Below are 19837 nucleotides of genomic sequence, written 5' to 3'. Positions count from 1 at the left end.
AACTACAAATAATTTGTTTCAGCCAGGGCTTAGCAAGCTGTGGTGAGGGCAGAGTTGGGTCATAGTGGAGAGTCAGTAGGGTAAGAGAAGGGTAAAAGAGGGGTACAAAGTGGATGGTGTACCTGCTCAGGGCTGAGACCAGGGGGCGCCCAGGCGTATTCCTCCAGTGCGCAGCCTGAGTCGTCGTCAGAGGTAGAGTTCCCCTGGAAGTCATACATCAACTTAGTGACACTCTTCTCCATCTCCAGAGACATGGCCCTCACCACATGCTCCTCACTGGGACACTTAGAGTAGACACAGGTCTTACTTTAGCAGAGCAGAGAGAGAGAGGGAGAAAGGGGGAGAGAAAGAGAGCGCATGAGGGAGGGAGGGAGGGAGGGAGGGAGGGAGGGAGGGAGGGAGGGAGGGAGGGAGGGAGGGAGGGAGGGAGGGAGGGAGGGAGGGAGGGAGGGAGGGAGGGAGGGAGGGAGGGAGGGAGGAAGAGAGATATAGAGGGGAGAGAGAGAAAGATAGAGAAAGAGAAAGTAATTAGTATTCTACACTACAGGCTGCGGTTTCAGATTTCCCAGGGCCATACATCAGGGCTATGGCAGATATATGTAAGCATTTTCACCAATTTGTTATAACCAATTATGCATAAATATTGTACAGAGTCATACACACAAACACACACACTGGCTCAGACTTTAATAAAACTGTCAAATGCACAAAATGTTTGTGCCATTATAGTTTTCAAAACTAATATACAGTCCAAACACAGAAATATAACACAACAAGCCTAAGTTACGTTTATCAGATATGGCTGAGCTCCTTAGACAGTGTTGATCATACTTGAGAATATGAATTAGGATGAGCAGAGATGAATGCAGAGGCGATAGAGAGAGGGAGAGAGTGAGAGTGAGAGTGAGAGTAAAGAGTGAGAGGATGGAGGGTCTCTGGCGGGATAGTGGAACAGCTGGACACATTACTAATACATGACTGATTAGGAGGAGACGGTATCTGCTGCAGATCGCTACCTGCCGTCACCAGACACATGGCACTGAAAGCAATTCATTTAGGGAGCAAATGGGACATTTTATAGCATGAATGGATGGTGGGTGATAGGGGTAAAGGCCAGGGGCAGGGTGCCCCTACAGTAAGTTGGTCTATATGGGAAACAAGATGGGTTTACTGTAGCTAATCCACTTCCAATAAAATCAGTCCCACCACATGACACGTCATGGATCAGGCTCAAACAGGATCTGTCCACCATTAATCCAAAACAACATTCCCTCACCACAACACAGACACCCTGTGGAACGTCCATTACTTGGAATCTAACAGATAGCTACAACAACCTTCCAGAGCTTCTTACACAACACACAAAGCCCCAGGAGATAACTAAAGCCATGAAAGCACAAGGACATAACTAATCTCCCTCGCTGTGCTTTGAGGAGTGAGCCAGTGAGTCAGACTGCATGAGGTAGTGTGGTGTGTTGTTTATCTCGCTCTAAGATGGACGCTGCTGATTCCTCTAAGGTAAAGCTGGTGCTGATGTAGCTGCTCGCTCTTGGCCTGGCCCGAGCAGGCAGGCAGTGCATCAGTTACATCACAACTGTATGGAGTAGAGAGAGTGAGGGAGAGAAGGACTCATGGGAGATCTGGAGAGTGTGTGTGTGAGTTCGACGTAACATACTCTCACTATGCCGAGTGGTTTGTCATCACGCACTCCTCTAATCTGCCCCGGCAACACATTAGGGGTGTGGGGGAATTTGGAGGGAGGGAAGGAGGGAGGCAGGCAGGCAAATTTGATCTTTCCGTTTTTTTCTCACTGGTTTGTGTTCAGTTCTGCTTTCTAGAGAGAGAAAAAAACAGAGGCTTGTCTATCAGTCACAGCCAATCAGAGATAACATCCATTATGTGCCATTAGTACACTGATAATGAATATGAGCACATTGTCAATATGAGTGACACATCATCTGCAGCGCATGAATGACAGCTTTGGCCATGAGCATCATTATTACCACTCTTGTTACATACTGTAAAGTTCAAGGTTCAGTCAATAATTCACCATGACATTTAGTTTTGCCATGGCTTAAGAAAAAGTTTATCAGACAAATATCAAGAGGGGATGAATGCTGCCACATCTCATTGTCTGTAGAAGAAGGTAATCACTCAATTTTAATGAAAGGGTGGTAGTATTCTTTCAACTGCGTCCAAAACTACAAATGACTTCATCTTCAGAGAGAGAGAATTAGAAATAGAGATGCTGTAAATGGAGAGAGATTGATAGAGAGAGAGAGATTGATAGGTATAGATTTTGGCTCTTTAATCTATAGCAAAGAACAAACAGCAAAAACATATACATGATCAAATACAAATCTTAGAATCAACGATTAAAGACTACAAGAACCCACTGGATTCTCCAATTACATTGAATGAACTACATGACAAAATAGAAACCTTCCAACCCAAGAAGGTCTGTGGGGTTGACGATAACCTAAATGAAATGATAAAATATACAGACCACAAATTCCAATTGGGTATACTTAAACTCTTTAACATCATCCTCAGCTCTGGCATCTTCCCCAATATTTGGAACCAAGGACTGATCACCCCAATTCACAAAAGTGGAGACAAATTTGACAGCAATAACTACCGTGGGATATGTTCAACAGTAAGCTTGGGGAAATCCTCTGCATTATCATTAACATCGTACATTTCTCAAGCGAAAACAATGTATTTAGCAAATGTCAAATTGGCTTTTTACCAAATTACCATACGACAGACCAAACAAACAAACCAAAACAAAGGCATTTCATGCTATGTTGATTTCAAAAAAGCTTTCGACTCAATTTGGCATGAGGGTCTGCTATACAAATTGATGGAAAGCGGTGTTGGGAGAAAAAACATACGACATTATAAAATCCATGTACACAAACGACAAGTGTGTGGTTAAAATTGGCAAAGAACACACACATTTCTTTCTACTGGGCCGAGGGTGAGACAGGGATGCAGCTTAAGCCCCACCCTCTTCAACATATATATCAACGAATTGGCGAGGGCACTAGAACAGTCTGCAGCACCCGGCCTCACCCTACTAGAATCTGAAGTCAAATGTTTCTGTTTGCTGATGATCTGGTGCTTCTGTCACCAATTTAGGATGGCCTACAGCAGCACCTAGATCTTCTGCACAGATTCTGTCAGACCTGGGCCCTGACAGTAAATCTCAGTAAGACAAACATAGTGTTCCAAAAAAGGTCCAGTTGCCAGGACAACAAATACAAATTCCATCTAGACACCGTTGCCCCAGAGCACACAAAAAACTATACATACCTCGGCCTAAACACCAGCACCACAGGTAACTTCCACAAAGCTGCGAACGATCTGAGAGACAAGGCAAGAAGGGCCTTCTATGCCATCAAAAGGAACATAAAATTCGACATACCAATTAGGATCTGCCACAAATACTTGAATTAGTTATAGAATCCATTGCCCTTTATGGTTGTGAGGTCTTGGGTCCGCTCACCAACCAAGAATTTACAAAACGGGACAAACACCAAATTGAGTCTGCATGCAGAATTCTGCAAAAATATCCTCCGTGTACAACATAAAACACCAAATAATGCATGCAGACACATTGGAAATAATACCTGACACATTGGAAAGTATTTACAAAAATACTGTGAAAACTAGAACGCTATTTGACCCTGAACAGAGAGTACACATGGGCAAAATACCTGACCACTGAGACTGACCCAGAATTAAGGAAATATTTGACTATGTATAGACTCAGTGAGCAAAGCCTTGCTATTGAGAAAGGCAGCCGAAGGCAGACCTGGCTCTCAAGAGAAGACAGGCTATGTGCACACTGTCCACAAAATGAGGTGGAAACTGAGCCGCACTTACTAACCTCCTGCCAAATGTATGATCATATTAGAGACACATATTTCCCTCAGATTACACAGACCTACAAAGCATTTTGATGAAATCCCACATCTATTGGGTGAAATACCACAGTGTGCAATCACAGCAGCAATATGTGTGACCAGTTGCCACAAGAAAAGGGCAACCAGTGAAGAACAAACATCATCGTAAATACAACCTATATTTAGATTTATTTATTTTCCCTTTTGTACTTTAATTATTTGCACATTATTACAACACTGTGTATATACGTAATATGACATTTGAAATGTTTCTTTTGTGAGTGTAATATTTACTGTAAATTTGTTGTTGTTTATCTATTTCACTTGCTTTGGCAATGTAAACATATGTTCCCCATACCAATAAAGCCCCTTAAATTGAAATTGAATTGATTTGAGATTGATAGAGAGAGAGAGAGAAAGAGTGATAGTGATCTGTCAAATCATTGCTGAATAAATGTCTTTTTTTTTCATGTGTCATGCTTCACCTCTCTCCGTCCTCGTCCTTCCATCCTCGTGTGGATCTGACAGTCTCTGTGTGGGTGTGCATGAGAGAAAGAAGGAGAGCGTGAGGGAGGGAGGGAGGGAGGAAAGGAAGGAAGGAAGGAAGGAAGGAAGGAAGGAAGGAAGGAAGGAAGGAAGGAAGGAAGGAAGGAAGGAAGGAAGGAAGGAAGGAAGGAAGGAAGGAAGGAAGGAAGGAAGGAAGGAAGGAAGGAAGGAAGGAAGGAAGGAAGGAAGGAGAGAGTAAGAGAGAAAGAGCCTCTTCTTTATGTAAAAACGAACATGAGAAGAAGTGCTCGTCTGAAGCACTGAACACCTAACCAAGGGTCTATTACTTCTTCAATGACAGTTCTCCACCAATCATATGCCGCTGTTGTGTGTTCCCCATGTCACACTGTCGTTATATAAAAACACATGACATGTTTCTCTTAGATATCACATTTACATACGTATTCAGATCCTTTACTTATTACTTTGATGAGGCACCTTTGGCAGCGATTATAGCATCGAGTCTTCTTGGGTATGACGCTACAAGCTAGGCACACCTGTATTTGGGGAGTTTCTCCCATTCTTCTCTGCAGATCCTCTCAAGCTCTGCCATGTTGGATGGGAAGCATTGCTGCACAGCTATTTTCAGGTCTCTCCAGAGATGTTCTATCGAGTTCAAGTCCAGGCTCTGGCTGGGCCACTCAAAACATTCAGAGACTTGTTCCCGAAGCCACTCCTGTGCTGTATTGACTGTGTGCTTAGGGTCGTTGTCCTGTTGGAAGGTGAACCTTTGCCCCAGTCTGAGGTCCTGAGTACTCTGGTGCAGGTTTTCATCAAGGATCTCTCTGTACTTTGCTCCATTCACCTTTCCCTCGATCCTGACTAGTTTCCCAGTCCCTGCCGCTGAAAAACATCCCCAGAGCATGATACTGCCACCACCATGCTTCACCATAGGGATGGTGCCTCATTTCCTCCAGACGTGATGTTCGGCATTCAGGCCAAAAAGTTCAATATTGGTTTCATCATAGCTTGAGAGTCCTTTAAGTGCCTTTTAGCAAACTCCAAGCGGGCTGTCATGTGCCTTTTACTGAGGAGTAGACTCCAACAAAGTTGTAGAAACATCTCAAGGATGATCAATGAAAACATGATGCACCTGAGCTCAATTTCGAGTCTCACAGCAATGGGTCTGTTTTTGCTTCATCATTATAGGGTATACATGAATTTAATACATTTTAGAATAAGGCTGTAACATAAGAAAATGTCGAAAAAGTTAAGGGGTCTGAATACTTTCCTAATGCACTGTATCTATACTATACACATCCTTCATCTGTGAAGGTTATGAGAAAATACTCTGTAATGATCATCTCTAAACACTGATCAGTGTCTCTTTTCTCATCTCATGTTCAACAATGGGAAACAAAATGGTGATTGATTCTATTTGCAGCCACAAAAATATCAGCAGTTGCATAACTTGCCCACATAGTCCATTATGATCTAGAATGGGAGAGATTATGTTGTTGTTTTTTCTTGTTATTTTTTTTTGTAAAATCAACTCAAAATATATAATATAGCAAAAACTATCAAAGAGTATACAAACATTACAAATAACAGTCTAGGGGAGGGGAGATGACGTCAGCTATTCGCCGTCCTAGTACATCACATCACCAAGCTTCCTGCCGTCTATTATTCAGACCCCTCCATTTTTTCCACATTTTGTTTTATAAAAAAAAAAAAAAGAATCAATCTACACACAATACCCCAAGTGATAAAGCGAAAACGGGTTTTTAGAAATTTGGGCAAATTTGGGCAAATTTATAAAAAACAAAAAACAAAAATTGAGCTCAGGTACATCCTGTTTCCATTGATCATCCTTGAGATGTTTCCACAACTTGATTGGAGTCCACCTGTGGTAAATTCAATTTATTGGGCATGATTTGGAAAGGCACACACCTGTCTACATAAGGTCCCACAGTTGACAGTGCATGTCAGAGCAAAAACCAAGCCATGAGGTTGAAGGAACTGTCCGTAGAGCTCTGAGACATGATTTTATCGAGGCACAGATATGGGGAAGGGTGCCAAAACATTTCTGCAGCATTGAAGGTCCCCGAGAAACACAGTGGCCTCCATCATTCTTAAATGGAAGAAGTTTGGAACCACCAAGACTTCCTAGAGTTCGCTGCCTGGCCAAACTGAGCAATCGGGGGAGAAGGGCCTTGGTCAGGGAGGTGACCAAGAACCTGATGGTCACTCTGATAGATCTCCAGAGTTCCATTGTGGAGATGAGAGAACTTTCCAGAAGGACAACCATCTCTTCAGCACTCCACCAATCAGGCCTTTATGGTTGAGTGGCCAGACGGAAGCCACTCCTCAGTAAAAGGCACATGACAATCCGCTTGGAGTTTGGTCTGATCTGGTCTGATGAAACCAAGATTGAACTCTGGAGAAAACCTGGCACCATCTTCTGTATACCACCCCTACATTGTCACAACACAACTGATTGGCTCAAACACATTAAGAAGGAAAGAAATTCCACAAATTTACTTTTAACAAGGCACACCTGTTAATTGAAATGCATTCCAGGTGACTACTTCATGATGATGGTTGAGAGAATGCCAAGAGTATGCAAAGCTGTCATCAAGGCAAAAGGTGGCTACTTTGAATAATCTGAAATCTGAAATATATTTTGATTTGTTTAACACATGTTTGGTTACTACATGATTCCATATGTGTTATTTGTTATTTTATAGTTTTGACGTATTCACTACTATTCTACAATGTAGAAAATAGTAATATAAAAAAAAAAAACTTCAATGAGTAGGTGTGTCCAAACTTTTGACTGGTACTCTATATACTGTATTTCATTTCCCTGACACCTTCACAGTTCACATTTCATTTATGGCAGAGAGGCTTGTTGAGCGAGCAGGGGCAGAGCTGGATGCGGGATATAGCATCCTAAAGCCTGTGTCACATGAATACTGACTATAACAGCCTGAGAATGCTGGACCTAGCAGCCTAACTGTTGAGGCCAGGATGGACTGGGCTCCTCGGTGAGCTGTGTGACCTGTACAGTACTGTCTGGCTGGATTAAACACACAGCCTGTAGGTATGTCTGGGTGACAGATATGAAGACACTTCTCTCTCCCCAGCTCTACTGACAGCACTTCATCACTCACAGCTGTAGAGGAACTTCAATGGTTCTGCTCATCCACTGAAATATTGAAGAAAGAATATATGTGCAGCTACTAAGCTATAAACTTTACTAGATGAGAGGGTACGTGTGTGTGTGTGTGTGTGTGTGTGTGTGTGTGTGTGTGTGTGTGTGTGTGTGTGTGTGTGTGTGTGTGTGTGTGTGTGTGTGTGTGTGTGTGTGTGTGTGTGTGTGTGTGTTTGTGTGCTTGAATTGGTTCCTCATGTACAAGTGATTTAAATCCCCTCTAGGACTGGTGTGTCCTTCCTTTGCAATACTGTAAAACATCAAACACTTTTATAATATGCCCTTGGGTCATTGGGAAAGTTGTGGCAGACAAATGTATAAATTACCAAAGTGCTTAAAGGTCAATTATTGCAAAATTGAAAATCCGGATTCATTGAGTAAGTCTGCTACAGTTTATAATAGAGGAATAATCAGAGTTGGGGGTAATACTGTAAATGTAAAATTTATGTTGGAAAGAGCTCTTCTCTAATGACATAACTCAGCAGTGTATGGATTAAACGTTCATAAATATTCATTTGGCTGATAAGGCCCACTTTCAATAGTAACTGAGAAGGCCATTTTCTACTGTGTGTAGAGTGGATTGGTTTATTGGTTCTATCCCATTTAGACACTTTATTTGTCTAAACTACCCAACAAAAATATATGAACAAAAGAATATGCCAATCTGCTGTGGGACAACAGACAGATGCTACCTAACACCATCCCACTCACTTACTTCCTGCATCACCGCCTGGTATGGCAACTGCACCGCCCTCAAACACAAGGGTCTACAGAGGGTGGTGCAGAGGGCCTAATATGTCACTGGGGGAACGCTCTTTGCCCTACAGAACATTTACCAACCAGCTTTCACAATCTCACGTCAGAATTAGACATTCATCCATGTTTCAAAATGTCAAATTTCAAAGTTGTTACAAATGGGACACTTCGAAGGGTTAATGGTTAAGTTTAGGTTTTAACTCTGAATTTTGAAGGTTAGGGTTAAGTTCAGGCATTAACTCCAAATTCTTAAGGTTAGGGTTAAGTTTAGGCATTTACTCTGAATGGTTAACCTTTTCACACTTATCAACAAACTGGTGTGATCATTCTACAGTGGTCCCTGGAGCATACGCTCAAACCGGTGTGATTAGAACGCTTATTTAGAACGACCAGTTTCGATTGACGCAACAGTCAACATTTGAGCTAGCCTCATTGGTTTTTCACAGAAACATTTTGCGCAAACACAGTCCTTACAAAGTTATGTCCTGAATGTGGCCAGTTTACTTTGGGATGCAATATTCAGACATTCACAGAAGTAACGACAGCATACACAATCATCCAAACCGGAAAATGTAGGCTACATTAGTCCTAGTGCTAATTGAGGAAAGATTGACATAACACAAGCAGTCATATTTACAAAACTCTCGGCTGACAGAAACCACAATATGAATAAGCTAATAGCAATTACTATTTATAATTCATCACATCACAGGTGAGTTAAATTAATTAAATAAAACACTTTCTCGAAATCGAAAGTAATCTGAGGATTGGTAGTTTGTGCGCATCGGCATATTTGTTTTTCCGCTTCAAACCACGATAATAAGAGGAAACAAGAGGAGTATGGTCTGTTTGCAGTATGCTCATTATAATCAGTGCAACCTTCAAAAAAGTATTTTACACAAATCATAGGTGTCTATTACAATCTATGCAATAATCGGAATGCATTATTTGTCACCAGTACTTGAAAACGTGAATAAAACGGTAAATACATTATGCTCCATACATACATACTTACATAGGTACATACCGTATGCTACAGTAGAAATGACAACACGACATACAGAAAATAAAGCACTCTGTTTTCGGGCTCCTGAGTGGCGCAGCGGTCTAAGGCACTGCATCTCAGTGCTAGAGGCGTCACTACAGACCCTGGTTCGATTCCAGGCAGTATCACAAATGGCCAGGTTAGGATTTGGCATGGGCAGGCTGTCATTGTAAATAAGAATTTGTTCTTAACTGACTTGCCTTGTTAAATAAAGGTAAAATAAAATACGAATAGGAATGCAAACATGTCCAAATTATTATTTGCAAGAAAAACATCAATGCAAAAATGTGAGCACTAGCCAGAAAATGTGCCAGTTCTTGCAAGACTGTTTATACTGTATGTCTGCATACTTAGGGAAGGGCTCTCCTCGAAGAGGGAAGTTTGTCCGGCTCAGTAAAGCCTCAAACATACATTTTTTTGCAACACTGAAATGGGCTACTTCTTTGTGAATTAATGAGGAGGTGGAACACACCTCAATTCAAACTGTTGTTAGAAAAAACAACTTGTTAGAATTTCTTGGAAAATTGACAAGATGAAACGTAGATAATTAGCAGGCAGTGCACGTTAACTGTCCTGTTGCGTAACAATCACATTTTGGAACAGTGAGTGTATTCTGACATCACGTGCATAAAACAACTCACCAGCAACCGTTATTTGGAACTCACATGTGAAAAGGTTAAGGTAAGGGTTAAGGTTTGGGATAGGCTTAAAACAAACATTTCAAAAACAACTTTCCCTCGCAGGATTCGAACATGCAACATTTGACACCAGAGGCAGATGCCCCTAGTGGACGGTTTCCACTTCATCTCCCGACGTCCTCAGACATGGATGGATGTCGAATACTGACTTTTATCACAGGTGACCTGGCTGCACTTACACCAAGCCGTGTCTGAGGAAGGCCAGGAAGATCTTCAAGTATGCCAGTCAATCAAACCACGGACTGCTCATTATGTTATCATCTGGCAAATGGTATCGGAGCATCGGGTCTCGGACCAACAGGCTCCAAGAATGCTTCTACCACCAGGCCATCAGACTGTTGAACAACAAACCCAAGCTGTCTACCTGCTCAAATCTGCACCTTAGAGACTACTTGCACATCAAAAAATAACTGCTCCTAACATGCTGACCAGACCGCTCGTGCACTTACGTCCACGCGCATGTTGATTTTGTCCACCCACACCAGACATGATCAGGACACGCAGGTTGAAATATCAAAATTAACTCTGAACCAACTATATTAATTTGGGGACAGGTCGAAAAGCATTAAACATTTATGGCAATTTAGCTAGCTAGCTTGCTGTTGCTAGCTAATTTGTCCTGGGATATAAACATTGCGTTGCTATTTTACCTGAAATGCACAAAGTCTTCTATTAATCCACAGATAAAAGGGTAAACCGTGTTCGTTTCTAGTAATCTCTCCTCCTTCAGGTTTCTTCTCCTTCGGACTTTATATGGCGGTTGGCAACCAACTTTAAGGTGCATTAACACCACCAACTGGACTGGAGTGTGGACCTTAGTTCATCTTTCAATCACCCACCAACTCTATCCAAGATGGCATAGCAATCAGACGTCCTTTGTCCTCGTCTTGTCATGTCCCGTGTATATATATATTTACATCTTTTCTTCGCATATCTTTTTATATATTTTTTTCTAAAAACTCAACTTCAAAACACTCTCCTGCGACCCACCTCACTAATTTAAAAAAATAAGTATTATTTACCTCAAATCTGAAATCCACAACAGAAGCTAGCCAGAAGTTAGCCAGTTCACTAGCTAACGTTAGAAGTCAGCTAACCACGGTTGGCGGTCATCAGCTATCCCTTAGCTCGAAAAGCTATCGCCAGTTTTGTACAACGCGACTCAGACCAGAGCATACCGGACCTATTTTCTCTCCATATCCCCGGATTTCTACCGCAAGCTCTGGACATTTACACCTGGATCTTGCAGCTAGCTAGCTGCTATCCGAGTGACTATTGGCTAACGTCATTCCCGGAGCTAACATCAATTATTCCGGAGCTAGCCAGCTGAAGAGTTCCATCAGCCACTCCTGGGCTACAATCACCTATCTGGACCCGTTTTACTGCCGATGCGGAGCCCCATCGGGCCTTCACGACTGGACTACCGACGTTATCTGCCCGAGGGAGTTATCCAACTGGCCCCTCCGTCGCGACCTAACCTGAATGCCCATCTGCGGCCAGCTAATCGTTAGCCGTCTTATTGGCTGCTATCTGAATAGGTCTATCGGCCAATTTTCTTGGGCCACTATAACTATAACTATTTTGCCAATTGGATTGGTCCCCTCTACCATACGGAACCCCACTAATCTACCGACGGAAACGCACGAGGTGGCTAATAAAAGACCATCTTCTGCCAACTTGCTACCCATGGCCCGGCTAGCTGTCTGAATCGCCGTGACCACAACCGACCTCACTACTCACTGGACCCTTTTGATCACTTGGCTAAGCATGCCTCTTGTTAATGTCAATATGCCTTGTCCATTGCTGTTCTGGTTAGTGTTTATTGGCTTATTTCACTGTAGAGCCTCTAGCTCTGCTCATTATACCTTATCCAACCTCTCAATTCCACCACCCACACATGCGATGACATCACCTGGTTTCAGTTATGTTTCTAGAGACAATATCTCTCTCACCATCACTCAATGCCTAGGTTTACCTCCACTGTATTCACATCCTACCATATCTTTGTCTGTACATTATACCTTGAAGCTATGTTATCACCCCCTGAAACATTTCAGCGAGCAAGCCTTTCTAATCGACCTGGCACGGGTATCCTGGAAGGATATTGACCTCATCCCGTCAGTAGAGGATGCCTGGTTATTTTATTTAAATGCCTTCCTCACCATCTTAAATAAGCATGCCCCATTCAAGAAATTTAGAACCAGGAACAGATATAGCCCTTGGTTCCCTCCAGACCTGTTCTGCCCTTAACCAACACAAAAACATCCTGTGGCGTTCTGCATTAGCATCGAACAGCCCCCGTGATATGCAACTTTTCAGGGAAGTTAGGAACCAATATACACAGGCAGTTAGAAAAGCCAAGGCTAGCTTTTCAAGCTGAAATTTGCTTCCTGCAACACAAACTCCAAAAAGTTCTGGGACACTGTAAAGTCCATGGAGAATAAGAACACCTCCGCCCAGCTGCCCACTGCACTGAGGATAGGAAACTCTGTCACCTCCAATAAATCCACTATAATTGACAATTTCAATAAGCATTTTTCTACGACTGGCCATGCTTTCCACCTGGCTACCCCTACCGTGGTCAACAGCACTGCACCCCCCACAGCTACTTGCCCAAGCCTTCCCCATTTCTCCTTCTCCCAAATCCAGTCAGCTGATGTTCTGAAAGAGCTGCAAAATCTGGACCCCTACAAATCAGCCGGGCTAGACAATCTGGACTCTTTCTTTCTAAAATGATCTGCAGAAATTGTTGCAACCCCTATTACTAGCCTGTTCAACCTCTCTTTCGTGTCGTCTGAGATTCCCAAAGATTGGAAAGCAGCTGCGGTCATCCCCCTCTTAACCCAAACTGCTATAGACCTACAGTGCCTTGCGAAAGTATTCGGCCCCCTTGAACTTTTCAACCTTTTGCCACATTTCAGGCTTCAAACATAAAGATAGAAAACTGTAATTTTTTGTGAAGAATCCACAACAAGTGGGACACAATCATGAAGTGGAACGAAATTTATTGGATATTTCAAACTTTTTTAACAAATAAAAAACTGAAAAATTGGGCGTGCAAAATTATTCAGCCCCTTTACTTTCAGTGCAGCAAACTCTCTCCAGAAGTTCAGTGAGGATCTCTGAATGATCCAATGTTGACCTAAATGACTAATGATGATAAATAGAATCCACCTGTGTGTAATCAAGTCTCCGTATAAATGCACCTGCTCTGTGATAGTCTCAGAGGTCCGTTTAAAGCGCAGAGAGCATCATGAAGAACAAGGAACACACCAGGCAGGTCCGAGATACTGTTGTGGAGAAGTTTAAAGCCAGATTTGGATACAAAAAGATTTCCCAAGCTTTAAACATCCCAAGGAGCACTGTGCAAGCGATAATATTGAAATGGAAGGAGTATCAGACCACTGCAAATCTACGAAGACCCGGCCGTCCCTCTAAACTTTCAGCTCAGACAAGGAGAAGACTGATCAGAGATGCAGCCAAGAGGCCCATGATCACTCTGGATGAACTGCAGAGATCTACAGCTGAGGTGGGAGACTCTGTCCATAGGACAACAATCAGTCGTATACTGCACAAATCTGGCCTTTATGGAAGAGTGGCAAGAAGAAAGCCATTTCTTAAAGATATCCATAAAAAGTGTCGTTTAAAGTTTGCCACTAGCCACCTGGGAGACACACCAAACATGTGGAAGAAGGTGCTCTGGTCAGATGAAACCAAAATCGAACTTTTTGGCAACAATGCAAAACGTTATGTTTGGCGTAAAAGCAACACAGCTCATCACCCTGAACACACCATCCCCACTGTCAAACATGGTGGTGGCAGCATCATGGTTTGGGCCTGCTTTTCTTCAGCAGGGGCAGGGAAGATGGTTAAAATTGATGGGAAGATGGATGGAGCCAAATACAGGACCATTCTGGAAGAAAACCTGATGGAGTCTGCAAAAGACCTGAGACTGGGACGGAGATTTGTCTTCCAACAAGACAATGATCCAAAACATAAAGCATAATCTACAATGGAATGGTTCACAAATAAACATATCCAGGTGTTAGAATGGCCAAGTCAAAGTCCAGACCTGAATCAAATCGAGAATCTGTGGAAAGAACTGAAAACTGCTGTTCACAAACGCTCTCCATCCAACCTCACTGAGCTCGAGCTGTTTTGCAAGGAGGAATGGGCAAAAATGTCAGTCTCTCGATGTGCAAAACTGATAGAGACATACCCCAAGCGACTTACAGCTGTAATCGCAGCAAAAGGTGGCGCTACAAAGTATTAACTTAAGGGGGCTGAATAATTTTGCACGGCCAATTTTTCCGTTTTTTATTTGTTAAAAAAGTTTGAAATATCCAATAAATTTCGTTCCACTTCATAATTGTGTCCCACTTGTTGTTGATTCTTCACAAAAAAATTACAGTTTTATATCTTTATGTTTGAAGCCTGAAATGTGGCAAAAGGTCGAAAAGTTCAAGGGGGCCGAATACTTTCGCAAGGCACTGTATATCTATCCTACCCTGCCTCTCTAAAGTCTTCGAAAGCCAAGTCAACAAACAGATTACTGACCATTTCGAATCCCACCGCACCTTCTCCGCTATGCAATCTGGTTTCAGAGCTGGTCATGGGTGCACCTCAGCCACGCTCAAGGTCCTAAACGATATCTTAACCGCCATCGATAAGAAACAATACTGTGCAGCCGTAATCATTGACCTGGCCAAGGCTTTCGACTCTGTCAATCACCACATCCTCATCAGCAGACTCAATAGCCTTGGTTTCTCAAGTGATTGCATCGCCTGGTTCACCAACTACTTCTCTGATAGAGTTCAGTGTGTCAAATAGGAGGGCCTGTTGTCCGGGCCTCTGGCAGTCTCTATGGGGGTGCCACAGGGTTCAATTCTTGGGCCGACTCTCTTCTCTGTATACATGAATGATGTTGCTCTTGCTGCTGGTGATTCTCTGATCCACCTCTACGCAGACGACACCATTCTGTATACTTCTGGCCCTTCTTTGGACACTGTGTTAACTACCCTCCAGACGAGCTTCAATGCCATACAACTCTCCTTCCGTGGCCTCCAACTGCTCTTAAATACAAGTAAAACTAAATGCATGCTCTTCAACCGATCGCTGCCTGCACCTGCCCGCCCGTCCAGCATCACTACTCTGGACGGTTCTGACTTAGAATATGTGGACAACTACAAATACCTAGGTGTCTGGTTAGACTGTAAACTCTCCTTCCAGACTCACATCAAACATCTGTCGTGTCTTTGGGCACCATTAACTTGAAGACATTTTTATCAAATAACTCCCTGTAATTATTATCACGCGATTAAACTGATTAATCATTTAATTGTAATTAACTAGGAGATCGGGGCACCAAGGAAAATATTCAGATTACAAAGTTATAATTTTCCTAATATAACTTTCCTATATTATAACATCATATATTATATTATATTATAGTATAGGCCGATTATCTTCTGGTTTAAATGGTGTATTTTACCTCGCGTCCAGTCTCATTCCAAACGTCGTAAATTGTTGTATCTGCACGAATCCAGCCTTTACTAAATCATCCATACATCAATTGTCTTAAAATCATTTATTTACTAAATTAAGTAATTCACAGAAAGCATACAAACAGTAATTATCGTCACAAAGAATTGGTAGAGTAATGTGCCCTAGTGGGCTAAACAGGCATGGCTGGTGTCTTGTTAAACAAAGGGTCATAAAGGGCAGCTGAGAAGACACACAGAGTTGATAAATATTAACAATTGATATGCTAATCCTTTGCACATGAACGCTCAATCATTCGGAAACAATTGCAATCAATATATATATTTACGCTCAGTGTGTCGTCGATCTTCGTTGGAAAGGTCGTTCTGTTGGAGAGTTCTCTCTGTCTCTCTCTGTCTCTTTGTTAGAAGGGGTCTTTCAAAGCGACATTCATTAATGTCGTTATAGAATGGATGTTTCGTCGGTCTTCGCGTTCAATGATATAATTTACTTAGCTGCAGACTAATAATTAATATCAAAGACTTGTTCTTATTCTGTCGGTATCGGTAGTCTAAAAGTTAACTTTCAGTAGAGGAATTGGATGGTCAAACCTATTGGCTAACTCGTCATGGAGTGGAGGCCTGGTCTGAAGAAAGTAAATCAGGGTGGGGGTTTTATACGTGAACATAGAACAGGCTTGTCACATGACGCCTGGTCCTGTCTGTGTCCCTGGGGGGCGTGCCGATGACTGATTTAAGCTTTGAACAGAAATACATTCTATCACATTAACATCAGTACATAGCATCTCAACGTATTACAAATAGCTTTATCCTTATTAATACATTTTATACAACCATTTAGATGCAAGTCCCATAGCTGAGGCTATTATATAAACAGTATTATGGTAATATGGCTATATTGTCTCTTCTGAGTATCACAAAATTGTACCAAGCGGACCAGTTCGTAGCTGGATTCTTCACCAATCTTTTATACCTTCTCCAGAAAATAAATGTTGTTCGGTTCCCCAATTCTGTGAGTTGGAAGAATTTCCTTGGTCTCTCTATGAAACCCCTCTGTGTCTCAACTGGGCCAGGCGGCAGGACATTCTCCTTTAGAATTTTACGACCGTTTTCACAGGGCCTGGGTAGGGAGAGGTAGGTAGGGGGATGGTGCAAGGGGGAGGGGGTCAACTGTGCTCCCTGTTCCCAGAGAGAGGGCAACGTCATGACACATCTCCAATCCAAAGTTAAATCTAGAATTGGCTTCCTATTTCGGAAACAAAGCATTTTTCACTCATACTGCCAAACATACCCTCGTAAAACTGACCATCCTACCGAATTTCAACTTCGGCGATGTCATTTACAAAATAGCCTCCAATACCCTACTCAATAAATTGGATGCAGTCTTTCACAGTGCCATCAGTTTTGTCACCAATGCCCCATATACTACCCACCACTGCGACCTGTACGCTCTCGTTGGCTGGCCCTCGTTTCATACTCATTGCCAAACCCACTGGCTCCAGGTCATCTACAAGACCCTGGTAGGTAAAGTTCCCCCTTATCTCAGCTCGCTGGTCACCATAGCAACACCCACCTGTAGCACACGGCAGGTATATCTCTCTGGTCACCCCCAAAGCCAATTCCTCCTACGGCCGCCTCTCCTTCCAGTTCTCTGCTGCCAATGACTGGAACGAACTACAAAAGTCTCTAAAACTGGAAACACTTAACTCCCTCACTAGCTTTAAGCACCAGCTGTCAGAGCAGCTCACAGATTACTGCACCTGTACATAGCCCATCTATAATTTAGCCCAAACAACTACCACTTCCCCTACTGTATTTATTTATTTATTTGTTTTGCTCCTTTGCACCCCATTATTTCTATTTGTACTTTGCACTTTCTTCTACTGCAAATCTACCATTCCAGTGTTTTACTTGCTATATTGTATTTACTTTGCCACCATGGGCTTTTTTGCCTTTACCTCCCGTATCTCACCTCATTTGCTCACTTTGTATATAGACTTATTTTTCTATTATATTTTTGACTGTATGTTTGTTTTACTCCATGTGTAACTCTGTGTTGTTGTAAGTGTCAAACTGCTTTGCTTTATCTTGGCCAGGTCGCAATTGTAAATGAGAACTTGTTCTCAACTTGCCTACCTGGTTAAATAAAGGTGAAATAAAAAATAAAAAATAAACGTAGCCATTGTGCTCCTAAAAAACAATGCGGAGATGGGAGAGAAGGAACTTGCAGCGCATCAGGCGTCACAAATAGAACCAAGTTATATTTTAGCGCCTGGCTACGCAGACGCTCGTTGACGCGTGTGAGCAGTGTGGGTGCAATGAATAACATGTATGTGAACATTTATTTTGCACTCAACGCGGGTGGTGGGCTCAGCATGTTAGCAGCATTCTCCACACATCCAACCCTTACACACACACATGCACACACACACCGCTAACACTGCTGTTCTATTATATACTATGCATTTAACTGCATGACCAAGAGACTACCCACTTTATGTTTTTAAATACTGTCATACTTGACATAGCACATTCATTATATATACTGTATACCCTATTGTTCATTATCTATACTGTATATCCTATTGTTCATTATCTATACTGTATATCCTATTGTGTACATCAGTTTACCACCTTCCTCTAATTACTTCTTATTTTTGATTGGCTTCTGATTATTATCATATTGATATTAGCGCTGCAATGTTAAGGGAGCTAGCACTGCTTGTGGAAAAAGTACCCAATTCTCATACTTGAGTACAAGTAAAGATACCTAGTAGAAAATGACTAGAGTAAAAGTGAAAGTCATCCAGTAAAATACTACTTGAGTAAAAGTCTGAAAGTATTTGGTTTCAAATATACAGTTGAAGTCGGAGGTTTACATACACTTAGGTTAGAGTCATTAAAACTTGCTTTTCAACCACTCCACAAATTTCTTGATAACATTCTATAGTTTTGGCAAGTCGGTTAGGACATCTACTTTGTGCATGACACAAGAAATGTTTCCAACAATTGTTTACAGACAGATTATTTCACTTATAATTCACTGTATCACAATTCCAGTGGCTCAGAAGTTTACATACACTAAGTTGACTGTGCCTTTAAACAGCTTGGAAAATTCCAGAAAATGATATCCTGGCTTTAGAAGCTTCTGATAGTCTAATTGACATAATTTGAGTCAATTCGAGGTGTACCTGTGGGTGTATTTCAAGGCCTACCTTCACACTCAGTGCCTCTTTGCATTACTGGGAATGTACTAAAATAAATAAAAGCTGAAATAAGTCATTCTCTCTACTAGTATTCTGACATTTCACATTCTTAAAATAAAGTGGTGATCCTAACTGACCTAAGACAGGGCATTTTAACTGGGATTAAATGTCAGGAATTGTGAAAAACTGAGTTAAAATGTATTTGGCTAAGGTGCATGTGAACTTCCGACTTCAACTGTACTTACTGTCAGAATAATAGTAGAGAGAATGTCACGACCGTCCAAAGAAGTAGACCAAGGTGCAGAAACGGGTGGGCATCTAATACTTGGCGGCGGCTCTGGTTCGGGGCGTAGCCCCCACACCGCCCGCTGATCCCCCCGCTTCTGTGTCGCCGGAGAAACCAGACTGTGGATCATCGCCGGAGGCTTAGGACCGCCAACTGCCACTGAGGACTCTGGGCTGAAGGCCGCCGCTGAAGACTCTGGGCTGCGAAGCGTCACTGGAGGCTCTGGACTGAGAAGCGTCGCCGGAGGCTCCGGACTGGAAAGTGTCACTGGAGGCTCCGGACGGAGGAGCGCCGCTGGAGGCTCCGGACCGAGGAGTGTCACTGGAGGCTCCGGACTGAGGAGCGTCACTGGAGGCTCCGGACTGAGGAGCGTCACCGGAGGCTCCGGACTGGAGAGCGTCGTTGTAGGTTCCGGACTAGGGAGCGTTGTTGCAGGCTCCATGCCTTGGATCATCAATACAGGTTCCGTGCCATGGATCATCACTGGAGGCTTCGTGCCATGGATCATCTCTACAGGTGCCGGGCCATGGATTATCCCTACAGGCTTCGTGCCATGGATTATCCCTACAGGCTCCAGGACATGGATCATCTCTACAGGCTTCGGACCATAGATTATCACTAGAGGCTTTATTCGTGGAGCTGGAACAGGTCTCACCGGACTGGGGAGACGCACTGAGGACCGAGTGCTCAAAGCACTCACCGGCCGTACTGGGCTATGGAGGCGTACTGGAGGAAGA

The 19837-nt window shown here is 42.8% G+C and overlaps 1 protein-coding gene across 2 annotated transcripts in view; it reads right to left on the bottom strand.

Moving 5' to 3' along the window:
• The window catches only part of LOC106566643 (prickle-like protein 2), a 65520-nt gene that overhangs the window by 9726 nt on the left and 35957 nt on the right, over positions 1-19837 (bottom strand). Inside the window, exon 2 of one of the 2 annotated variants that reach the window (XM_014134863.2) lies at positions 123-306. In XM_014134863.2, the coding sequence (XP_013990338.1) occupies positions 123-254 (132 nt within the window). In that variant the 5' untranslated portion in view covers positions 255-306. The remainder of the gene's footprint in view (positions 1-122; positions 307-19837) is intronic. The other variant, XM_045693041.1, reaches the window with a different exon arrangement.

The sequence above is a fragment of the Salmo salar genome, chromosome ssa13 (assembly GCF_905237065.1).
Source record: "Salmo salar chromosome ssa13, Ssal_v3.1, whole genome shotgun sequence".
Taxonomy (NCBI): Eukaryota; Metazoa; Chordata; class Actinopteri; order Salmoniformes; family Salmonidae; genus Salmo; species Salmo salar.
This window is presented reverse-complemented; position numbering and strand designations above follow the sequence as displayed.